Source organism: Macaca mulatta, chromosome 11 (genome assembly GCF_049350105.2).
Source record: "Macaca mulatta isolate MMU2019108-1 chromosome 11, T2T-MMU8v2.0, whole genome shotgun sequence".
NCBI lineage: Eukaryota > Metazoa > Chordata > Mammalia > Primates > Cercopithecidae > Macaca > Macaca mulatta.
In genome coordinates, this window is record NC_133416.1 from 26,277,659 (window position 1) to 26,297,880 (window position 20,222).

At 33.8% G+C, this 20,222-nt stretch overlaps 1 protein-coding gene across 28 annotated transcripts in view; it reads right to left on the reverse strand.

Annotated features, from left to right (window-relative positions):
• SOX5 (SRY-box transcription factor 5) overlaps positions 1-20,222 on the reverse strand; it is a 1,030,085-nt gene that overhangs the window by 406,215 nt on the left and 603,648 nt on the right. For 4 of the 28 annotated variants that reach the window (XM_015151288.3, XM_015151287.3, XM_001100817.4 and 1 more), the window contains exon 1: positions 7,780-7,890. The exons of the other annotated variants lie outside the window; for them this stretch is intronic. In XM_015151288.3, the coding sequence (XP_015006774.1) occupies positions 7,780-7,817 (38 nt within the window). In that variant the 5' untranslated portion in view covers positions 7,818-7,890. Of the gene's footprint in view, positions 1-7,779; positions 7,891-20,222 lie in introns of those variants that run through there. 28 annotated transcript variants of the gene reach the window in all.

Genomic DNA, 20,222 nt, shown 5'->3' on the forward strand with positions numbered 1-20,222 from the left:
TAATGGGAATACTATACATTATCCTAACGAATCTCCAACATAGACCTCTTAGAGTACAGATAAGAAAAAAGGAAGGAAATATTAACCTTAATTATATGTGACATCCCCCTGCAACCTCTTTTCAAACATATTATGAAACTCACTAGCTTAAAAAAAAAAAAAAAAATGACAAAGGGACCTCAGGAGAGAAGTGAAAAAAAAGTCTTTGGACTTTGAAAACCATTGCCCAACAAACACTGGCCCAGGGCAAATAACCAAAGGAAGAATTGTAGGCAAACAAATAATACTTTAACTCTGCAATTAGAATAAAAGTGTTTTAGAACTTTGTCAAGCAACCTAATTAACTGTGACTGAAAAATTAATAGTATAATAAAGTATTACTTTTCCACTTGTGTTCTCTTAGGTTAAGGAATATTTCTCATTTTCAGTGTTGTATTTCTTTTTCATTAGGATATCTTTTATTAGATAAACATAGTTTAAAATGATATGTGAAAGATCTTCTGTAAAAGTTTCACAACCAGTGTTCAAACAATCTATCTCCCTAGTATTTCAGTCGTACTTAATACAAAAACAAAAACAAACAAACAAAAAAAAAAAACAAAGGCAAATTCAGTACTAATGTAAACACTGACTACATTCTGAAATAAATTTTGATTAAAAATATGCCAAGAAAACATGATTTGGGTCTACTTCTTCTTTTTCTCCTACACTAAGAAATTAACAACAGGCAACACAGGTTAACTCTTTCCCTTCTTTTCTTGAAAATGTTCCTGAAGCCCTAAATGAGAGGACACATCCTTTATAAAATTTCTGCTCAGTGTCCCAATTGATCTAACTCCCTTAAACTGCCAATATCAAAATCATATAAGGCTCTGAGGCTTTTTTTGGCTCTATGCAGTGAATTTCATTTCTTCATATTACACTTACTCTCATGCATCTGATCCTTAGGTTTCAATGTGACAGAAATGATTGGGAAAGGTAGGGGAACCAAGAGTGCATAGAACATAATGAAACCCTATGCATCTCCACAATGAGAAATATTAAAGTGGAGCTACACATACATTTTTAAGAAAGATCATATCATCTGTTTTTTAACATTTTCTTTTCTAAAACACACTTTCTTTCAAAGATGTGAAGAGCAGAAATAGAAACGCTGTTACATATGAAAGTTTCAACGGATTTGCTGCCAGCAGCTTTTCTTTATAGTGTTCCTCTTACCTACACTATGTGTTGGCACTGGCAGGTAGCCCTAATTCGTTAGTAGCCAAATTATTTTTGTCCCTGAAGTACGAGAAATCTCCATAGCACATGAATGAGACATGGTTTACTAGTTTACACACATTTTATAACTCCAAGAAACCAAAACTCATTCACAAATGCTTTCATTTCAGCAAAGAGAAGGGCCACAGAATATCAGAGATATCCACTTTGAATTTCTGGTCCCATTGTCCATGAGAAAGTGAAGAGAAAAAAAAAATCTCTTTAACTTCAATAAAGAACTTTGATCCTTAATGCAAGAAAAATAAACAGCTTTCTGTTCACCACACTCCACATTTCATTTAAGTCAAAACATTTCAGTACAAGGCATTAAGAAAAAACGTCATTTAGTAATAAACCTAAATGTCTCCAGATAAAAATTCATCACGACGGCATAGTACGTTTAGATAATGTGGTTCATAATAACTAGCATCCTCATATTGCATGATCATCAGATACATTTATACGCTGCTGTACCACCTTCACTAAGTTACAGAGAACAATAATAAGAAATAAGCAACACTTAGAAAGAAACACATAACACAGAAATGCTGATTTAGCCACAGCAAAACAAATCTCTGAATTTTAAGACAAGACAAAAGTAAATGTATTAACACTAAAGAGCCAAGTGACTAAAATGTTACTTAGATAAAAGAGAGGTTTGAAATACAATGAGCCGAGTTCAGGTTTGAATTGATTTAAGGTTTGACACTGATTTCAAATGTCTATGAACATCCATAAGCTTTTGTTTTAAATTTTCCTTCTGTCATGTTTATGGGCAAAAACTCCTTAAACTACCTTGTAATATAGATTAATTACTTTCAAGCTGGGTGACAAAAGGGCATAATGACCGGAAAATGATACAAAAGAAACAAAAAACGCATGTTAACAAGTTTATCAACAAACCTGGGTAATTCTCATGAAGTACAGATTAAGGTTCAGTGGTTCCAAACTGGCAGCATTCAAATTGGGTTCATATTTGGGTTTTTTGTTTTGTTTGTTTTTTTAAACCACCTGTCCTAAAACGACATTGTTTATGCTAATTATCTTTGTTTATGCCACAATTCTGTTTGTTTACTACATTCTTTTAAAATACCATATCCCTATAAACAGTTCTCACCAGAATTCTTCTAAATCTTGTTTCGGTCTGGTCCTTCTCGGCAGCCCACTGAGCAGAATGCAGCTCTACAATGAAGGCGCAAGAGCTGGGAACAACTTTGAGTCTCTGACTCCTCAGGCTGGCAAAGGGAGGGAGTACTGCTGAGGTTTTACTCTCAGGCTCCAAGGGAAAAGGATACTGAATGTGGAGAAATGCAACACCCCCCTATTGGACAAGCAAAACCATACGCCACAATATATCCAGAGAAGATGTGTGAACTCTCAATTAGTAAGTAAAGAAAAGAATAGACAACACTAAAGGAAAGAAAGAACAGCTTCCAAACTGCAGGAGAAAACACAGAGGTCAGAAAGAATAAAAAGGTCTTCTCCTGAACCACTATCAGTTCCTGATCACAATGAAGGAATAGTGGCATTCTCCTAAAGCACGTCAAATTTAAATTTTTTTCCCACTCTAGCAATACCACTTGATCCTGTTTATCTACATAGTAATCAAATTTCACATTTAATACAAATGATGATGCTATCAATCAATGAAAGAGAAAGAAGGAGAGAATGAAGGAAGGAAGGAAGACTTTGTTATGTTTTTGTCCATTTCTTGTTCAAGAAAATTTTCCATTAGGAAGGAGATATTTCATGCTTTGGCTAAACCTTTAAAAATCTTATTATCTTACTGCCATCATCGGAATCAGAGACCTGGCATATTGGAACTATACATGAGTTAGTACAAGAGAAAAACTTAGATTAGTTTCTTTCCCAGGCTGTTGGATAACCCCATTGAAATTATAAATGAATAACAAATTATGAAAGAAAACAAAACTCATCAGTTATACTTATTTAACTAATCTATAAAAAGGGAGATATTCAGCCTCCATAATGCACATCTGCATTATACAATATACTCATTAGGTTGCTGAAGAATTGATAGTGGAAAGAAAACAGACAATAAAAATCAGCCTTTACCCATGAATGTAATTTTGCTTTCTAAATGCATTATGAGTGCAATTCATATGAAATAGTTTCCAACTCTGTGAAGGACTAATGTGCTAAAGAATCAGAACAGGTCTTATTATCTGCCTCTCATGTATGATGCCTATACAAGATTTTTGCCAAAAGCTTCCTAAGAACAGGTAAATACTTTAACATGTGCTTATTATATTTGAGAAACACAAGATAAGAACACACCAACATGTGAAGTAAGCGTAATATTTGCACATTTCTATGTCTATCAAACCTGCTAAACACTGAGCAGTACACAATGTCACCTGACATTTAACCCTTAATTGTTCTTGGTAATCAGTCAGGTCTCCTGCCAAGTCTTCGGGACAGTATTTCAGCATAAGTGTGATAGAAATGTGGTTTATGAACTGCCTCATGCAAGCTGCATTCCAAACCAATGTCTTAGCTCAGTTAGCTTGCAAATTATTGACATGGTAATTAAAATCTATACTCAGTTGTAGACATTGTCTCCTCTACAAAGTAGTAGTAAATAACAAATAAATAAAATTACCAAAGGCTATCAGAACATCCTGAAAACATAATATCAAACTTACAGGTTTACAGTTGCCATTAGGTGACAGAATGTGAACAGATAACTTTTCTGTGATTCACACCTAGAGTGTGCCTGCTAACCTGAATGCACTTATCACTCGTGAGCACAATGGATTTTTTTGTTGTTGTTGTTAAAGTCTTTAATTAAGCAAAATATATCTGTGTAATAAATATTTCATTACTATGGTCAAACTTTAGGTAACTAAAATACCACTAATGTCAAAGAGTAGTTTTTTGCAAATGTCCAGCAGTAGCTTTTCATGGAATTTTATGAATTAGTTTGTAAAAGGATCTGATGTATATTTCTTTCTTCAGAAAAATACTGAAAAGTTTCCTAATAAGAAAAATTATTTAGTCAGCATGACCAGAAATAAATTTGATGGAAATATGAAGCAAATAAGTTAATTTTTATTGCAGAAGGTTTTACTATTGTAGTGTTCCTTTCAACATCTAGAAAATCTGCTGTCTGTTGTCTGCACCAATTTGGGAGAAGCAATCAAATAGGTGATACTAACAACCTAATTTGCATAATCCCACGACTTTCAATCCCAACTTTTTTCTTCTTTCTAGACATTATCAGAACTGTCTTCTTAAGCAATCATCTTACACTTGCTATTTAAGTTTCTAACATAAAGCAATTAGAAACTGTAACGAGTAGCTTAGACACAAAACTATTATATTACAACCAAAGAGGACAGATAAAATAAAAAGGAAAGAAATAGAATATTGAGAAACTACCAAAAATGGCTGTTTTACTTATCATGAACAAACTAATATTGACATTTAAGGCAAATATTTTCATTTCTTCCTTGGAATATCAAAAAATAGGTGACATTCTCAAAGGAAAACCTTAAGTCACAATTTTTCATTATCTACTTTCAGTTAAATATATACATTTATTGACTTCTTTTAAATATTTGGGGAAACTTCGGGCATTCGTTCTAATGATGCTATTACTCACATTTAGACCATGTTGCCAGCTATGTTTTCTCTAAACGGTAAAATGTAAAAGAGTTTCCTTACGAATAATCTTTAGAACATATACGCCCATTTGCTTCCCACCTGGGAATTGTGTTTTTCAGTAATCATAATCAGTCTATCACAAGGATGCTTGAAAATAAAAATATTTCAAGTTCTTTACCTTTTAGAATCACTGTTCTATTTGCACTACCTCCTGCATATTTTTAACAAACAATGAAATTGTTACTACTTCTTAACTATTTAATAACTGCTTGTTAGTCTGAGAGTACTGACCATGTTCATTTCTAGTGATGATAATATAGACACATACAAATCTGAACCCAAATTTTGATCCTGATATTTAAGTTTTGAATATTCCTTAAAGTTCAAATAGTCTACAGGCTGGGAAGAATAAAAGATGGACAAGACTCTACCAATGAAATTAGTTAAAAATGATCACATAAAACTTTTACAGTACATGAACCCCAAGCAATTTATTATGTTCTCTAGATCAAAGTTCTCTTTTTCACAAAGAAATTTAGCAGTCTTCTTTTAGATTTCTAAGTTTAAGCGGAAAATCATCTATAGCAAGTGATCCAACAGAATAAAAATTAACAGTCAATAGAAATGACCTATTTATTCAGTGAAAGTTGCAAACAGTTGAAAAGGCAAAAAAAAAAAAATCTAATTATATTTGATAGTTTCATTACATCATAAATACCTCCTTTGGAGAATACAAATATTCAATATTGTGTCTACATGATATACTGTATCATGCATGGTTGCCTATAGAGACACTCACCCGTACAAATTCAATGTAAACAAATAGTAATGATTTGCTGACATCTTTGTATGTATTACCAATTACAGCCACAGGGGAAATTATTAAGGAACGTTATAGTGTACGGCATTTTTCAGAATTATTTTAGATACTAATATTTCTAAATTTGATAGTCATACTAACAACCCTATTGATTATCACTTGCTTATTTAATTAGCTAGTTAGAAAAGCATGCCTCTGGGTGAAAAAAAAAAATGAAATTCCCACCAGGAGGAAAAAAGATGTTAACAGATTTGAGCATCAGAATAGGAAAGGGAAAAGTTTAGTTTAAAAAGAGATAATTGAAAAAAAAAATACAAATAAAGTTCACAGCAGGAAGCTTGCCTATATAGAGAAATAGGCTGCAGCCTGTTAATATGTAACTACCTTTTTATAAGTACAATCTGTTAACAGGCTTACAAATCAGTCTCAGAGTTGTATTTGCAAAAAGTATAATTAGAATTAAAGAATATTATCATTTAAGTGCTACTCTGTGCATTCTAGAAAACTTAACTGTGTTAAATTAGCAAATCGCTACATTAGGTAATGTATAGTATGTTTCACTATGAATAACTTCAACATCTACCTATGAAATAAGGCTATATTTGCAAATAAAAGCTCACTAATTAAAGAGTTAATATATAGAACTGAAAATTTTAATTCAAAACTGTAAAGAAAGCTCAAACATTCGCTGGAATTATCTAGTAAAGATGCACTTTAATTATACAAAAAAACACACAGAAGAAATCAAAGAAAGATGACAGCACTGAAGTATATATGTTGGCTATTTTACTTTCTTCCCTGATTTGATACTGGCTTCTCTAATATGTGACCACATTCAAGCGTTACTTTATCCTCAATACTCTTTTTCTCTTCCATTGCTTCACTTCTAGAATGTTTTAATCTTTGTCCTTTCTTTTTTCGTCTTTTCATATCAAATTCAGTCGTTTGAGCGATGAACAGCTTGACTTAGCATATTTTTAACCAGCTGGTCTAGCACCTAGCTTGCATTGCATAGTCAGATACAACAAATGTTTATACAGAAGGTAGCTTTCATGAAAATGAAAAAAAGCCTGGGTATCATGCATCCTGGCTTTTTTTAGCTTTTTTTTTTTTAATTCACCATACAGAATACAAAGTTTGAATTCTTTTTAATGGCAAACAAAATTCTATTTATAGTTCAAAAAAATGAACTTATGCTGGGATAAGAACTCAAATTTAAAAATTGCAATGTGTACTTATAGGAACATTAAGAGGGCTAAAATTCTTTCAAAGCCCTGCTTTACTTGCAACAACATCAAATAAAAGGATGTTGCAGATACTTCTCTAAATAGGAACAACTTAATTACAAATACACTATTCCCATCATAGCAAAAGGGGAAAATACAGTAAATTAAAATTCAGTGAAGACAGCTAACACAAAAAGTGGTCACTAAAACTTAGAAAGGGAACAGCCCCATTTATCCCCTTTCCCCCCCTATTTTTGACACTTATGGAGTAATCTAATATAGCGGTGATGTTAAATTTTCTTTGGAGGAAAAAAAAAAAAAACGCTCTCTTATATCAACAAAAGGTCATGTGCTTTACTGAGCAGCTTCCAAAGTTTTACGGAAGGATCAAATAGGAACTTATAGCCTCCGTTTAAAGCACCACTAAAACCTTCTGTCACCCTAGAAATTACATGAGACCGAGATGCTGAAAATGGTAACATTCTGCACAAAAGCATTTTTAAAAGGTGGGGAGAAAACAATCAATGAAGGAAGAAAATAAGAGAGTGAATGAGAAAGAGAGAAGCAACGAGTTGGGGAGAGAGAGAGATGCTTAAGGTTCATTTAATTTGCTGTTACAGGACGCAACCTGAAAACATTAGCAGAAATCCCGGAGACTTTGCAAATCAGTTCAATTTGGTCCGGGCAACCACAACAAAAAAAAATCAGCTAACAAGACTGCAGAAGCCCAAGCTAAAAGCTTCTCTAACAAACACGTTTTGGGGGAGCATCTTCCAATGATTCAGAGACTACTGTAAAATGGGAGAGTTGTACTTCAATATATTAGGGGGAAAAAACTGTACTCACCTTTCAAACTCCTGAGGTAAATCAGGGTCAGTAAGCATGCTGGAAAAGCACAATTTCCCTTTGTCACAGCAGCCACCTATGATCGTCTCCAACTGAACCTGTCAAGTGAGTCCAAACCTTCTAAACCAATTGATTTTCTCTCTCTCTCTTCCCCCCCTCCCTCCCTCTCTCTCTCTCTCCCTCTCTCTCTCTGTCTCTCTCTCTCCCTCTTTCTCCCCCCCTCCTTTCCCTCCTCTCCCTCTCCTAGGACTCCTTGACCAGTCTCTTAAAGGGGCAGTGCACTTCCAGCAGCCGGGTCTGGCTGCTCCCCCCTCCGCGGAGCCACACGCTCCGGCTGCAAGGCTCTAGACAACCTCAGGGTGCCTGTCCTTTCCTTTTAATTCTCTCTTCTAGACATCACTGAATGTGAGAAGTCAACTCATTTAACACGTCTCCCATACTCTGTCTTCTGAATCATAAAACTCACACACACACACGCATAACAGTATGATTTTGTAAAACATATTTGCTGATTAAAAACCAAGTCTAGATAATAACAGAAGCTCGATTAAACTGCATTTATTAACTAATGAAGCAAAAAATTTAAATGTTAGCAATAGCATTTTTACACAAAGAATTGTTACTCCTTCTCACCCTTTTCTAGGCTCTCTCCGTTCACACACGGAAATACACGCACACATACACACACACACACACACACACACTCACACACACAACAATCGGGCATTGTTCTGAGGGAAGAAAAGCAACTTTGACAGATTGAAATATAGCAGAGGCCCCTTCAAGGAAACCTGTAAACAACTTGTCACTCACTCTGTCCGTCTCCCTGTTAGATCGTGCTTTCCGCAAAGTGGTGCGAACGTCCTGGCAACCCAACCAAAGTTTCCTCAGCTCTAAACTCCATAAAACACGATGTGCGATGTGGAGGGGAATAGGTATCCGCATGCCAAAATAACACCCACGAGCGCACAAAAACCCAAAACGAAATCAAAACATAACAACAAAAAGACGCTACTAACAAACTGTCCTGTTTGGGATCGCTGGGGAGGTCAGGAGTAGGAAGCGCTCCCCTGGCTGTGGATCTCTTTAATTTCCTCTGCCCAGGCAGCCACAGATAACAAGGTGGACAAACTATGGCTTTACAGATTCTAAGCTGGCTGGCAAGGCACAGCCTCCATAGCAGTTCCAATTATCTAGATAAAAATCTGGCAGGCGAGAAAGGTAATCAGGTAATGTACCTTTGACATGAAATGACAGAGGCACATACACACACAGAGAGAGACACTTACACAGACATGCATGCAGAGATGGTGGCTGCCCCGTGCACCGCAGCATCTGGTCAGGGAGTAAGCACACACTCACCAACACGAGATAGTGTGCATTCTTCACACACGCATGCACACACACATACACACACACACACACTCAGTCACTCACACACGCTCTCCACTCCTACTGGGAGGGTTCATTCTGCACAAAAGGCTACATTACAGAGCCCGCCCCAATAAGGGAAAGAGAGGAAAAAAAAGCCTTCCATTGTTGAGAGGGCAGGTCAGTTGATTAGATTTTCTGTGGAGAATTCCACGAGGAAATTCCCTTCAAAGCCGAAGTGATTAACTGGGGGCTATTCTGGAAATGGAGCAGACAATGGCTCAATAGTCTGTACAGCCAATGTCCAGGCTGGCACTGAACTCACTTAAAAAAAAAATAAAAGCCAGACTCCCTGTTCTTTTCCACACATTCCTCCCCCCCAGCCCCCTCCACTCCTTCCAACTTCCCCTCCCAATTCCTTTTATTTTGCAGCTGGACAACATTAAGAGCCTTTAAAACCACAAGGGTTGACCCCACGGCAGTTTGATTAGGTCCCACTTTTTTTTTCTGGAGACAGGCAGACAGTAAGTTTACTTTTTTAGACATTCACAATGATACATCATACACATATTCTGAAGACAAAAAAAAAATCAATTATTAACTCATATTAGTAAATTTATTCTTCATTCAAAGCTTATACATTTTTGGACAAGTTGATAATAACTTAATATTTAATTCTATCATCAGGAGATATTCTAAAAATATACACACACACACTACAAAATCAATGTGGAATAAGATTTAAGCATGTCACTATGGAGTTAAGACACTAACAAAAACACAGAACTATGACCCACCCTGAAAAAGCTGTTAACAAGGGATGTGGCAAAAATGACTTGATGCTGACATGATTTTCACTTTCAGCAGTTGGGGAAGGGGGGAAGAGTATTACTCACTAGTCTTTCTTGTTGTTAATCTCAAATTATGTTTTGTTCCAGCAACAACCTACTCCTACATAGAAAAATGAGAAAATTGTTGCCTTTATTTTAAATATCTATTTTTTCCAGCCCGTAAGGGACCTACGATCTAATACGCTCTAATTGATAATGTATACAAATGATAATGTATACATTATATTTTTCTTCATTTGTTAATGGCGGTTATGAGAATTAGGGTATAGTAGCTGCATAGCTATATACACTTTTAAAAATATTTAAAAATTTTTGTCTTTATTAGGAAAAATCTTGCTTATCTGATATCAATAGAGGAAAAAAAGTGAAGAAGGAGGATGGGTGAGTTACAGGGAGCCATGGGAGCTGGAGTCAGGAAGAGGAGGAGGCGGGAGGAGAGGACGCAGAGAGAGCACAAGAAGGAAACATAGTGGCAGCATAAAGATAGAAACAAAGATAATGGCCATAAGGCAGGATGCTGAGATCCGTATGGTCCCAGCTGCTATCTTGCTACAGCTACTACCTCTGGTTGTTTCTCTGAAACTCTCATCTAGAAGGTCAACAGAACAGGTAAGAAAGAGAGGAGGAGTGTTTGAGGCCAACTATAGTATAAAGAAAAGATACTCATATTAGAACCTTCCTTATATTTGATTTCGATTTTATTGGCACTTAATATATGTATACATATGTACATATGCCAAATAAACACAAAGAACATATAAGAGAATTTTAAATGGTTTGAAAGTGAGTTTTTTGACTTTAATATATTCTGCAAACATTACTGTAGCCATTCAAAAACAAATTATTTCTTGCGCAATCATCTATGCCGAAGGAGTTGAAATAGACTAGGAACTAGACAGAAAATTTGCCAAATATAATAATGATCATCCTAATAATGATAATTTGAACTAATGGAACTCTAAGATCATAAGGAATTTTGTTCACATAAATTAGCTCATGGATCTTACACAGTATAGAAAGGGGTAGGTATGTATTTCCCTAATTTTCCCACTGTTCAACTTGGGCAAACAGAATTTAAAGTCATTCAACTGTTAGTAGCCCCTCTGTTACTTGAAGCCACTTCTATCTATTTCACTTGTGACACCATAATGCAGAATAAACTGATCCTCCAGAATTTATAGTTAGATGAAAATCCCAAGATGGTACTCACATTTTAAGTGACCTGAAAGGCTTTCAGGTAATTGTTATAAAAAATAAAATTTATAAAAGCTGTCATTAAGCTAATACTGTATATGATGGTTTAATTGAATAAATATTTTTAAATGTACCTCTCTAAGCCATAAAAGTTTTCTTTCATTTGAATCCTATATTGAAAATCAGCATTTCTGTTAGACTTTACAATATCAACAAAAGGAAAGACTGTTCCAAAATGTTTTGGTGAAATTTTGCCATGGGTTATTTTATTAAATGATCAAAATGATCCAATCAATACAATGTTCAATATTAAAATACTGTTAATTGAATCATCTTTTAAATTTTGCATTAAACATTAAAATGTTTAAATATTAAATGTGTTCATGACTAGCACATATATTAAACGTAAATTCTTTTTCAATCATCTGAAAAGCTTAAGATATTCAATTGACTATAAATATTCTTTAAATCAGAACTAATACCCCAATGTGATGTTTGTTAAGGTTTCAAAATATATCTTTGTTGAGAAACACTTTTGCATTTACTTAACATCTATTAAATGCTTACCAATATGTTCAGTGCTGTGGCTTTAACAAAAGAGTTCAAAAAAAGTTATAACAATTCTAATTATATATATGTATATAAAACCAAATTTCCAATCAATTTTTTAGTATCCAAGCCTTCTGAGGCAGATGTAGTGAGAAAAGTTAAAACAAAAACATGAAAGCAAATGAACAAAAAATAGTGCTAAGAACTTAACTGAATAATACATAAAATGGTAAATAAGTATGATTGACAAGCACAGATACACAAATAAAATATATTTTCAGAGATGACCAAAGTACAATAGAAACCCCAATAAAAGTTTTACATTGGATAAGTCTTTTTGACACTGCTGCAGCAGCATCATGGAAAATGGAATGAACATGAAAAAGTATGCTTTTGAGCTCATGTTGTTTCCATTGTAGATAGTAAAAGGGGATTCACACAGGCTAAGGAATATAAGATATGCTAGAGAACACTGCTGGAAAATTCTCAAAGAGACTATCAAGAACTGTTAAAATCACAAACAAGTTATTTTCAAATGTAACCCCTTTTCAGGTATAGTTTCCAGCATGCATTCCTACTATTTTTGTCCTCATTTTAAAAGGATATATTTTCATTCCTCTATTTTAGATTAGAATCATTAAATATCTTCTATTTTAACATCTGAAATAAAAATATGTGGTCATAGGTGCAAGTTACATTTTCCTATTTGATATGTATTCCTACCATCAAGCTAGTTTTCACATCTCATAGAATTTGGAAAACTTATTGTGAGAAATAAAACTCCTACTATTATAATCACAATGAATTCAAAGCATATCAGTGTCAGACAATATTACCATTTTATTGCCTTCAGGTGACACAATGGGCATTAAGAAAATATCTTTTGCCTTTGCTGTTATTTACTTTGTCACAAAAAATTAAAATTAAAAAAGGACACTTCCCCTTTCAAAAAAAAGAAAGAAAGAAAGAAAGAAGCTTCCAACCAATGTACATCTGTGAGTCATTCACCAGATGCCTGGTGAGCTCACTATTGACCTATCACATGTAGCTTAAAACTCTTAGAGTAGTGTCTTGTAATATTGGACCTCTTCAAAAAATGTCTTAGGCATTCTATAGCCTATCTTCTTTTTTAAAGATCTAAAATTCAGTTCCCCCTAATACATGTATGCCAAGGAACTGGTACACAATAGCCTACAAATTCAAGGTCTTTCTAACTTCATACTCTTTCTATTGTCAGTTGGTTAGAATACACAGATGAATTGTTCTCAGATTGCATATTTGAAGAAACAGTGTTCTTCAGAAACACCTTCACCTTAGAAACTCTAGCTTCATACTTCTTTCAATGAAATGATGTCATTTCCAGTAACTGCTTTCACTGTATGATCTTATGATTTATCTTGTTATTCAGAATAGCTTGAAATAATTTTAAATAAAAGCTTTTATTTTCTGAGGAATTCCTATCTATATGATACATAATAAAACATATTATCTCATTTAATAGTCAAAACAACTATATGCGATATGTAGACTTATCCCAATTACGAATGAGCAAGTCCCAAAACTAGTAGGTGCAGGGCTGGAGAACATCCAAATTATTGATAGGCCATATTTCCTGCACAGGTTTTAAAGGCAATGAATTTTAGTTCATCTCAAATACCGCATAATGGCAATTAAGTATAGAACATACAGGAAAGTGCTTTACAAGTATGTTTCTACGGTAACTGAATGTCCAAATTTTGGACAAAGTTAGGGTTAGAAATGACTGTCCCATTTTCACAAATAACATAAAAGATAGTTCGTTCACACAATTAAAACAGAGAAGAATAGTATTCTTATCTCATTTGTAGTGATGACAATCACCAGAACTAGTACTATTCTTCATGTAATTTGGCTCTATTTTTAAGAATAATTTCTAAAACAGGTTTCCTTGCCGAATATAGTTACAATTTTTACAATCTCAGGTAAAACCCAGGGGCCAATTTTCTGGTCCCTATGCAACTCCTTTGCAATGGAATTTCTGTCTTATATAAATAATCAATTACTTCAGGCAAAGGTTGTCAATGAGGAAAATAAGACCTACTGAATTTACGCTTTTCAATTTATTTTTTTGCTCTCTACACTATCATTTCTCCTTGGGATACATGGTGATGTCTCATGGTTTGTTCATTTATGAGGATGAAAATGATGTAACTCAATCACCCTTGTGGTAAAAATCAGAAGGTTTCTTTTGAGTAAAAAAAAAAATTCATATAACCCATAAGAAGAAAAGTCATTCAAATGGGACTATACAAATAAAAGGGCTCTTGGCCACCAAACCTTTGACATTGTAATTTTTCAACCTCGAAGGTAATTCAGGGAACCTACTGCAAGGACATTTTACCTAGAGGTAGCAGCAAAGTGAAAAGTGGCACCATTATTTTGCAACAGTGTAGTTTTGTTAGGTAACATTCTTGTTAGGTAATGTCGATAAAATATTTTAGTAGACATCATTCAGAGAGGTTTTCCCACCACCAAGGTATACATTTCATTTTATTAACTAATCAGAGGAGAAATGAGAGTTAAAACTGACGAGAGTATGAAAATGTTTGAACAATTTCCTTCATTTCTGACTACATTTGTCTGTTCTCCATATTCTCCTTTGCTTGTATACTAAGTGAATGACAAATCTTATTCATAGTGAATGAGAATGTTACCTGTTAACAATGTTCAGTCTACTTGTATCTAGCACAGTATAGTGGAAGAAATTATGGCTAGGCTGAAAGTTAGGAAACCTGTACTCTAAGGCAGGGGTCCCCAACCCCCAAGGCCAGTACTGGTCCATGCCCTGTTATGAACCAGGCCACAGAGCAGGAGGTGAGCAGCGGGCAAATCCACCTGAGCTCTGCCTCCGGTCAGATCAAACGCAGCATTAGATTATTATAGGAATGCAAACCTTATTGTGAACTGCACAGGTGAAGGATCTAGGCTGCATGCTTCTTATGAGAATCTAATGCCTGATGATCTGAGGTGGAACTCTTTAATCTCAATACCATACTCCCACCTCACCTAACCCTTCCCACTCCCATGGAAAAAATTGTCTTTCATGAAACTGGTCTCTGGTGCTAAAAAGGTTGGGGACTGCTGCTCTAAGAGAGCCTCAACTACTCCTTCCTTACTAATGGCATGGTCTTGTCTAAGTCTTTTTTTTTAAGGGAAGGGGAACAGAGTTTCACTCTGTCACCCAGGCTGAAGTGCAGTGATGTGATCTCGGCTCACTGCAACGTCCACCTCCTGGGTTCAAGTGATTCTCCTGCCTCAGCCTCCTGAGTAGCTTGGATTATAGGCATGTGCCGCCACACCCAGCTAATTTTTGTCTCCATGTTGGCCAGGCTGATCTCGAACTCCTGACCTCAGGTGATCTGCCCAGCTTGGCCTCCCAAAGTGCTGGGATTACAGGCATAAGCCACCATGCCCAGCCATTGCCTAAGTCTTTAATGTCTCAGAGAACATGATTTCTAGGTCCCTTTCAAGTATAAACCTCTGTTTCTATGATCTCTTCTTTGATATATCAATTTATCATTTCAAAAATAAAATTTCTTGCATTCCTCAGTTAAGTCCTTCTTTAACAATTTAAAGACTATTACTTGTAGTTGACAATTTATTTTGGCCTTTTAAACTATAGCATAATTCTACATTCATACAGCAATATAAGACAGTGAGGAAAATAAACTGTTACTAAAGTTAATTTATATAAGTTAATTTAAGTTAAAATTACCAAGATAACTTAATTGGTTCCCCAAAAATGATGTTTTCAAAACTAATTTTATGACTAAGTTCATCTATTTGTGATTCTGAAAAAATTTTGTACCTGAGATTTTAGTTTCCTAAGTACAATTATATTTATTAGCATTACTTAATTCAGTGAGATAATTAAAATAAGTTTAGTCTCTCACTATAGTAAATACCTCATGTGTGTGATGGAACTGTGATTGGTGTAGGGGGGAATAAATACAAGGGTTTTTGCCTGTATCAAAAATTTCAAAATATCAAATGACAAATTCAAACGCAAACTAAAAAGTTATGTTAGAAATCCTGACAGGCAAATTGTGTTCAAGAAAACCTAGTTCTTAAAATGCATTTTGTGGACACTCTGAAGAGCTGCTTCCATATAGACAACTTGCTTCTTTCATGTTGTTGTTAACAAAATGACTTACTGCCACAATTTAGAAAATAATTCAGAAAGACTATGGACAGGATGAAAGTATAATATAGACATTACCAAATGAATGTATTCATTCAATTACTCAACAAGCATTTATAGAATCTTAAATTTATACCTATATTTTAAATCATCTATATATTAAAATTTTAATGCATAAACTGCATATTTTCATAAATAAGAAAACAGATAAGTTAATGTTTGTAATTTTCCCTGATGCCGAAGAACTGTTTGGGAATCAAATGGTATATTACTATTTGAAAAACACCTGTTAATACCTCTAAATAAATCATGGGTCTATAATCAGAAATATTTATTTTCAAATATTGCATAAAGTCAAAGCATAGACTTGAAAACTGTAAGTATTTGTAAAATATGCTAGTATCCTAAGAACATCTTAAAAAAATAAGAACATATATCTAAAGTCACGAATACTCTTCCTGGTATGGAAAACTAACTTCAGATTTACTCGTTTTTCATAACTGGGCCATTATTCTTAATCTTAGTAAACAAATCAACTTAATAAGCATTGTTCTTATATTGAATGTGTGCCCTGAATTTTATGAGGCACACTGAGAAAAAAGGAAAGAATCAATACACCTAATGGTTTTTTTCTGACCATCTTTTCTGGGCAGAGTACTCTGATAAAAGGTAGAAATGTAAAAACAAACTTTTTTCATAGAATTATGACCTAGTTCAGTATAAGGACATCCTAGTCTGTTTCATAAACAATTATCAAGTTCTTATAAATAGAAATCAATAATTTTCACACAGATTAGTTAATTTAATTTTTAACAAATCTAAAGGAAAATACAAGGACAAAAATTAACTAGCTTCTGATTTCACAGCTTATAAGGTGAAGAAAAACTATTTGAACCAAAGTCTTTTGATTACAAACCTAGTGTCTATTTCACTAGGAATTGACACTAGGTTTCTACAAGAAAACCTACCTAAAATACAAAATAAAATGATAAAAGTATTATTTTATAAACAAAATTATATGGAGATTTTTAGTTAAAAAAAAAAAGATATCAAACTGAGATGACCAGCTTCTAAACTTTGAGAATTTAGAATTAATTTGTTATACTTAGTAAAATATATATTAAAGAATCAATTGAAAACCCCCAGAAGTCCTATGAGAATTCAGAATTACTGTGGGGAAAAAAGTAATATGTAGAAATCAATATATTTCATATATATGATAACACCTAGTCATTAGAGATAAAGGGAAAAGACCCCATTAGCATTGGTAACATAGACAAAATACCTATGATGAAGTCATTCACATACAAGACCTATTTAAAGAAAGCTTTAATACAATATGAAAAGACATACCAAGTTCCTCAATAGGTAGCATCAATATCATAAAAATATCAATTCTTCCTAATTTAATGTATAAATTTAATGAGTTCAAAATTAAAGTACTATCATATTTAAAGCGCTAAATAAATTCAAAATTTATATACAATTAAATAAGAATAAAAGGAAAAATTTTGAAAAGGAAGAAGAATGAGGGCTTAATTTACTAGAAATTAAAACACAATATATAATCTCAATGATTAAAACAATGTAGTATTGAATGAATTGAAAATACAATGGAATAGAAAAGAACGTAGAGGAAAACCTTAATTACATAGAGAGAATTTATTATATACTATTAGTCAATACTATAGGTGGCATTCAACAAATGCCTTATATGCTCAAATATCCAAACATAAAGAATAAAATCATAAACTATTAAAAGGGAACATGAGTGAACTGAAATATAATTTTAAAGAAGAGAGAGTCTTACTAACAATGTATCAAAATCCACAATCCATGAAACAAAAGATTTATAAATCCAGCTATATAAACACCAAAAACTTCAAAGTGACAGAAGGCATCTATAGAAATAAAAAGACAACAATGACACTATCTAAGGAAAGGGCTACTCACTCCATGACCTATAAAGAGCTCTTTGAAATCAATGAGAAAAAGATCAACAAATCAATAGTAAAATAAGCAAGCAATATAAATTGTTCAAAGAAAAGGAACTAGAAAGTGTCCTTAAATAGATGAAAGATGCTCAACATATATGATTGTTCATGCTCTGGCCTGGCCTCCTTATCCAGCTTCATCTCCCCCTACATATCAAAAATTTCATATTCTAGGTACACCAAACTGGTATAGCTTTTGTCTGAAGTGTACATTACTCTTGGAATATCTTCCCCCCTTCCCTTCTCCCAATTTATAAGGCTAACATCTACTCATCCTTAAAGATTTGTTGAGGTATCACCCCCTATTGGAATCTTATCCTAATCCATCACCTGTCACTCTTCTTCTGTAATACCCAGTAGAACATAAATTCCCACCACTTGACGATAAGCTATATAAAAAGAAATGTTTATCTTTTTCATTATTGTATCCTTAAGACGATTTCACAGCATTGTATGTAATACCACTGCGCTCTTTACCTGAAGAAAATATCAGAAGACTCCAGGACCCTGTTTGTGTATCCTGGTATTCCTAGGCCATTCTATAATCTGTTCCTCAAGATTAGAATATGCTCTTCCACTTTCAACATTACATCTAAGTTTAAATATTACTTCCTTAAAGAAGAGAGATTAAAATAGAAGAAACAACATGGAGTAAAGTACCAATGTCCATTGACAACAGCAATGTTATTAACAGAAGTTTGGAAATTGGAACATTCTGGTGGAAACAGTGATAAGCTACATTGAATTTTACATAATGGCAGAATATCTAATAGAGGTTTCCAATGTAGAGATGGAAATACTACACTGAAATGTGTAAAAATTTCATTAATGTTTTATTTCATGAGTATAAAAGACTGTGTGAGAAGGTGAATAAAGCACTAAACTAGAAAGGATAAGAAAGGACAAACACGACAAAGAGTTAAACAAACAAACAAAAAAGACCTATTTGAAAAGCCATTAATTTGGACAATTAGATAGTCAGTGGTGATAGAGACTCTTAAAAACCAGAAGAACAGAGTTCATCTCAGGCAAAATGGAACCATAAATTCTATAGCCCTCCCTCACCCCATGTAAACCACACATGCAAATACAGAGACGCGCATACACACGCATGCAAATGTTTCATTCCTTTCAATAAGAAAACATAGGGTTTCCACATTAAAAATTATATATTAAAAAGGAAAAAATGAAGGCATACTCCAGGAAAAATACACTGATGAAAGAAAAAATGCTGAAATTTTAAAATGTCTAAAATATTTGAGAAAAAATAATGGACTAGCCTCTGCTTTCATAACATAACGGACCTCTTTATTAATTTCATAATGGCAATAATCCTGTCGAATACAACTGCCATTCCATTTTTCCATGTGTCCAGATGCTATTTTTGCAATTAGGCAGGCACTGCTATTTTGATTGCATTTAAAGTGATCAAATATGCAATTGCCCACTGTTGTCCTTTTCTTCTAGTATGAACGATTTGAGTCTTATTTTTGATCTAAAAATATTCCATTTACATCTCTTTGTTGATAGATTTTCCTGTTGCTTTATTTCAAGGTACTGTAGAAATCATTAGTGACATTATGCCAAGGGCTGAACTTCATAAGCAACCCGAACATTTTGATTCACTGAAAAAGAAACCCGCAATTCACTAAAAGAAAATGTAATGATGACCCTGTCCAATTAAAACTGTTAAATTAAATGAATAGAAATTAATGATTTCCCCTTATCATTCTGACATTCTAGAGGCATGGCAGGGGAACAATAAATACCACCACATATGTTAAAGATGACCAGCGATTTCTGGTTTAAAGAAAGCAAACAAATTATTTTATAAGGAGACTGCACTATTTCATAAAAGAATATTTTAATGGATGTATCTAAGTACCAAAAACCCAAATAACCTCTAAATTAAAACATATTTAATTCTTAACCCAATTGGCAAATAGGAATCTATCCTACTAACATGCTGACAAAACACAGGAGAATATAGGAAATGCTGCCTGAGCATTAGACTAGTCAAGAAAACTCAAAAGAGACACCACTTACGTTCTACTACTTCAAAAAGAGTAAATTTATCTCATTTCTATTTCTCTATAATTCCAGTCAAATACATATAATCATGCTTTTCCGTCACATATCTGCAGTTTTTTTTTTTTTAATTATAAAAGCAGATGCAGGATTCAGGGGAATGTCCTTGATCCTTGAATCTGGCATTTCCATATAAGAGCAAAATTCAGTATCAGGGAGGACTAGGCAGGTTAATTTAACAATCTGACTTTAGAGAACATTCAGGGATATTATCAA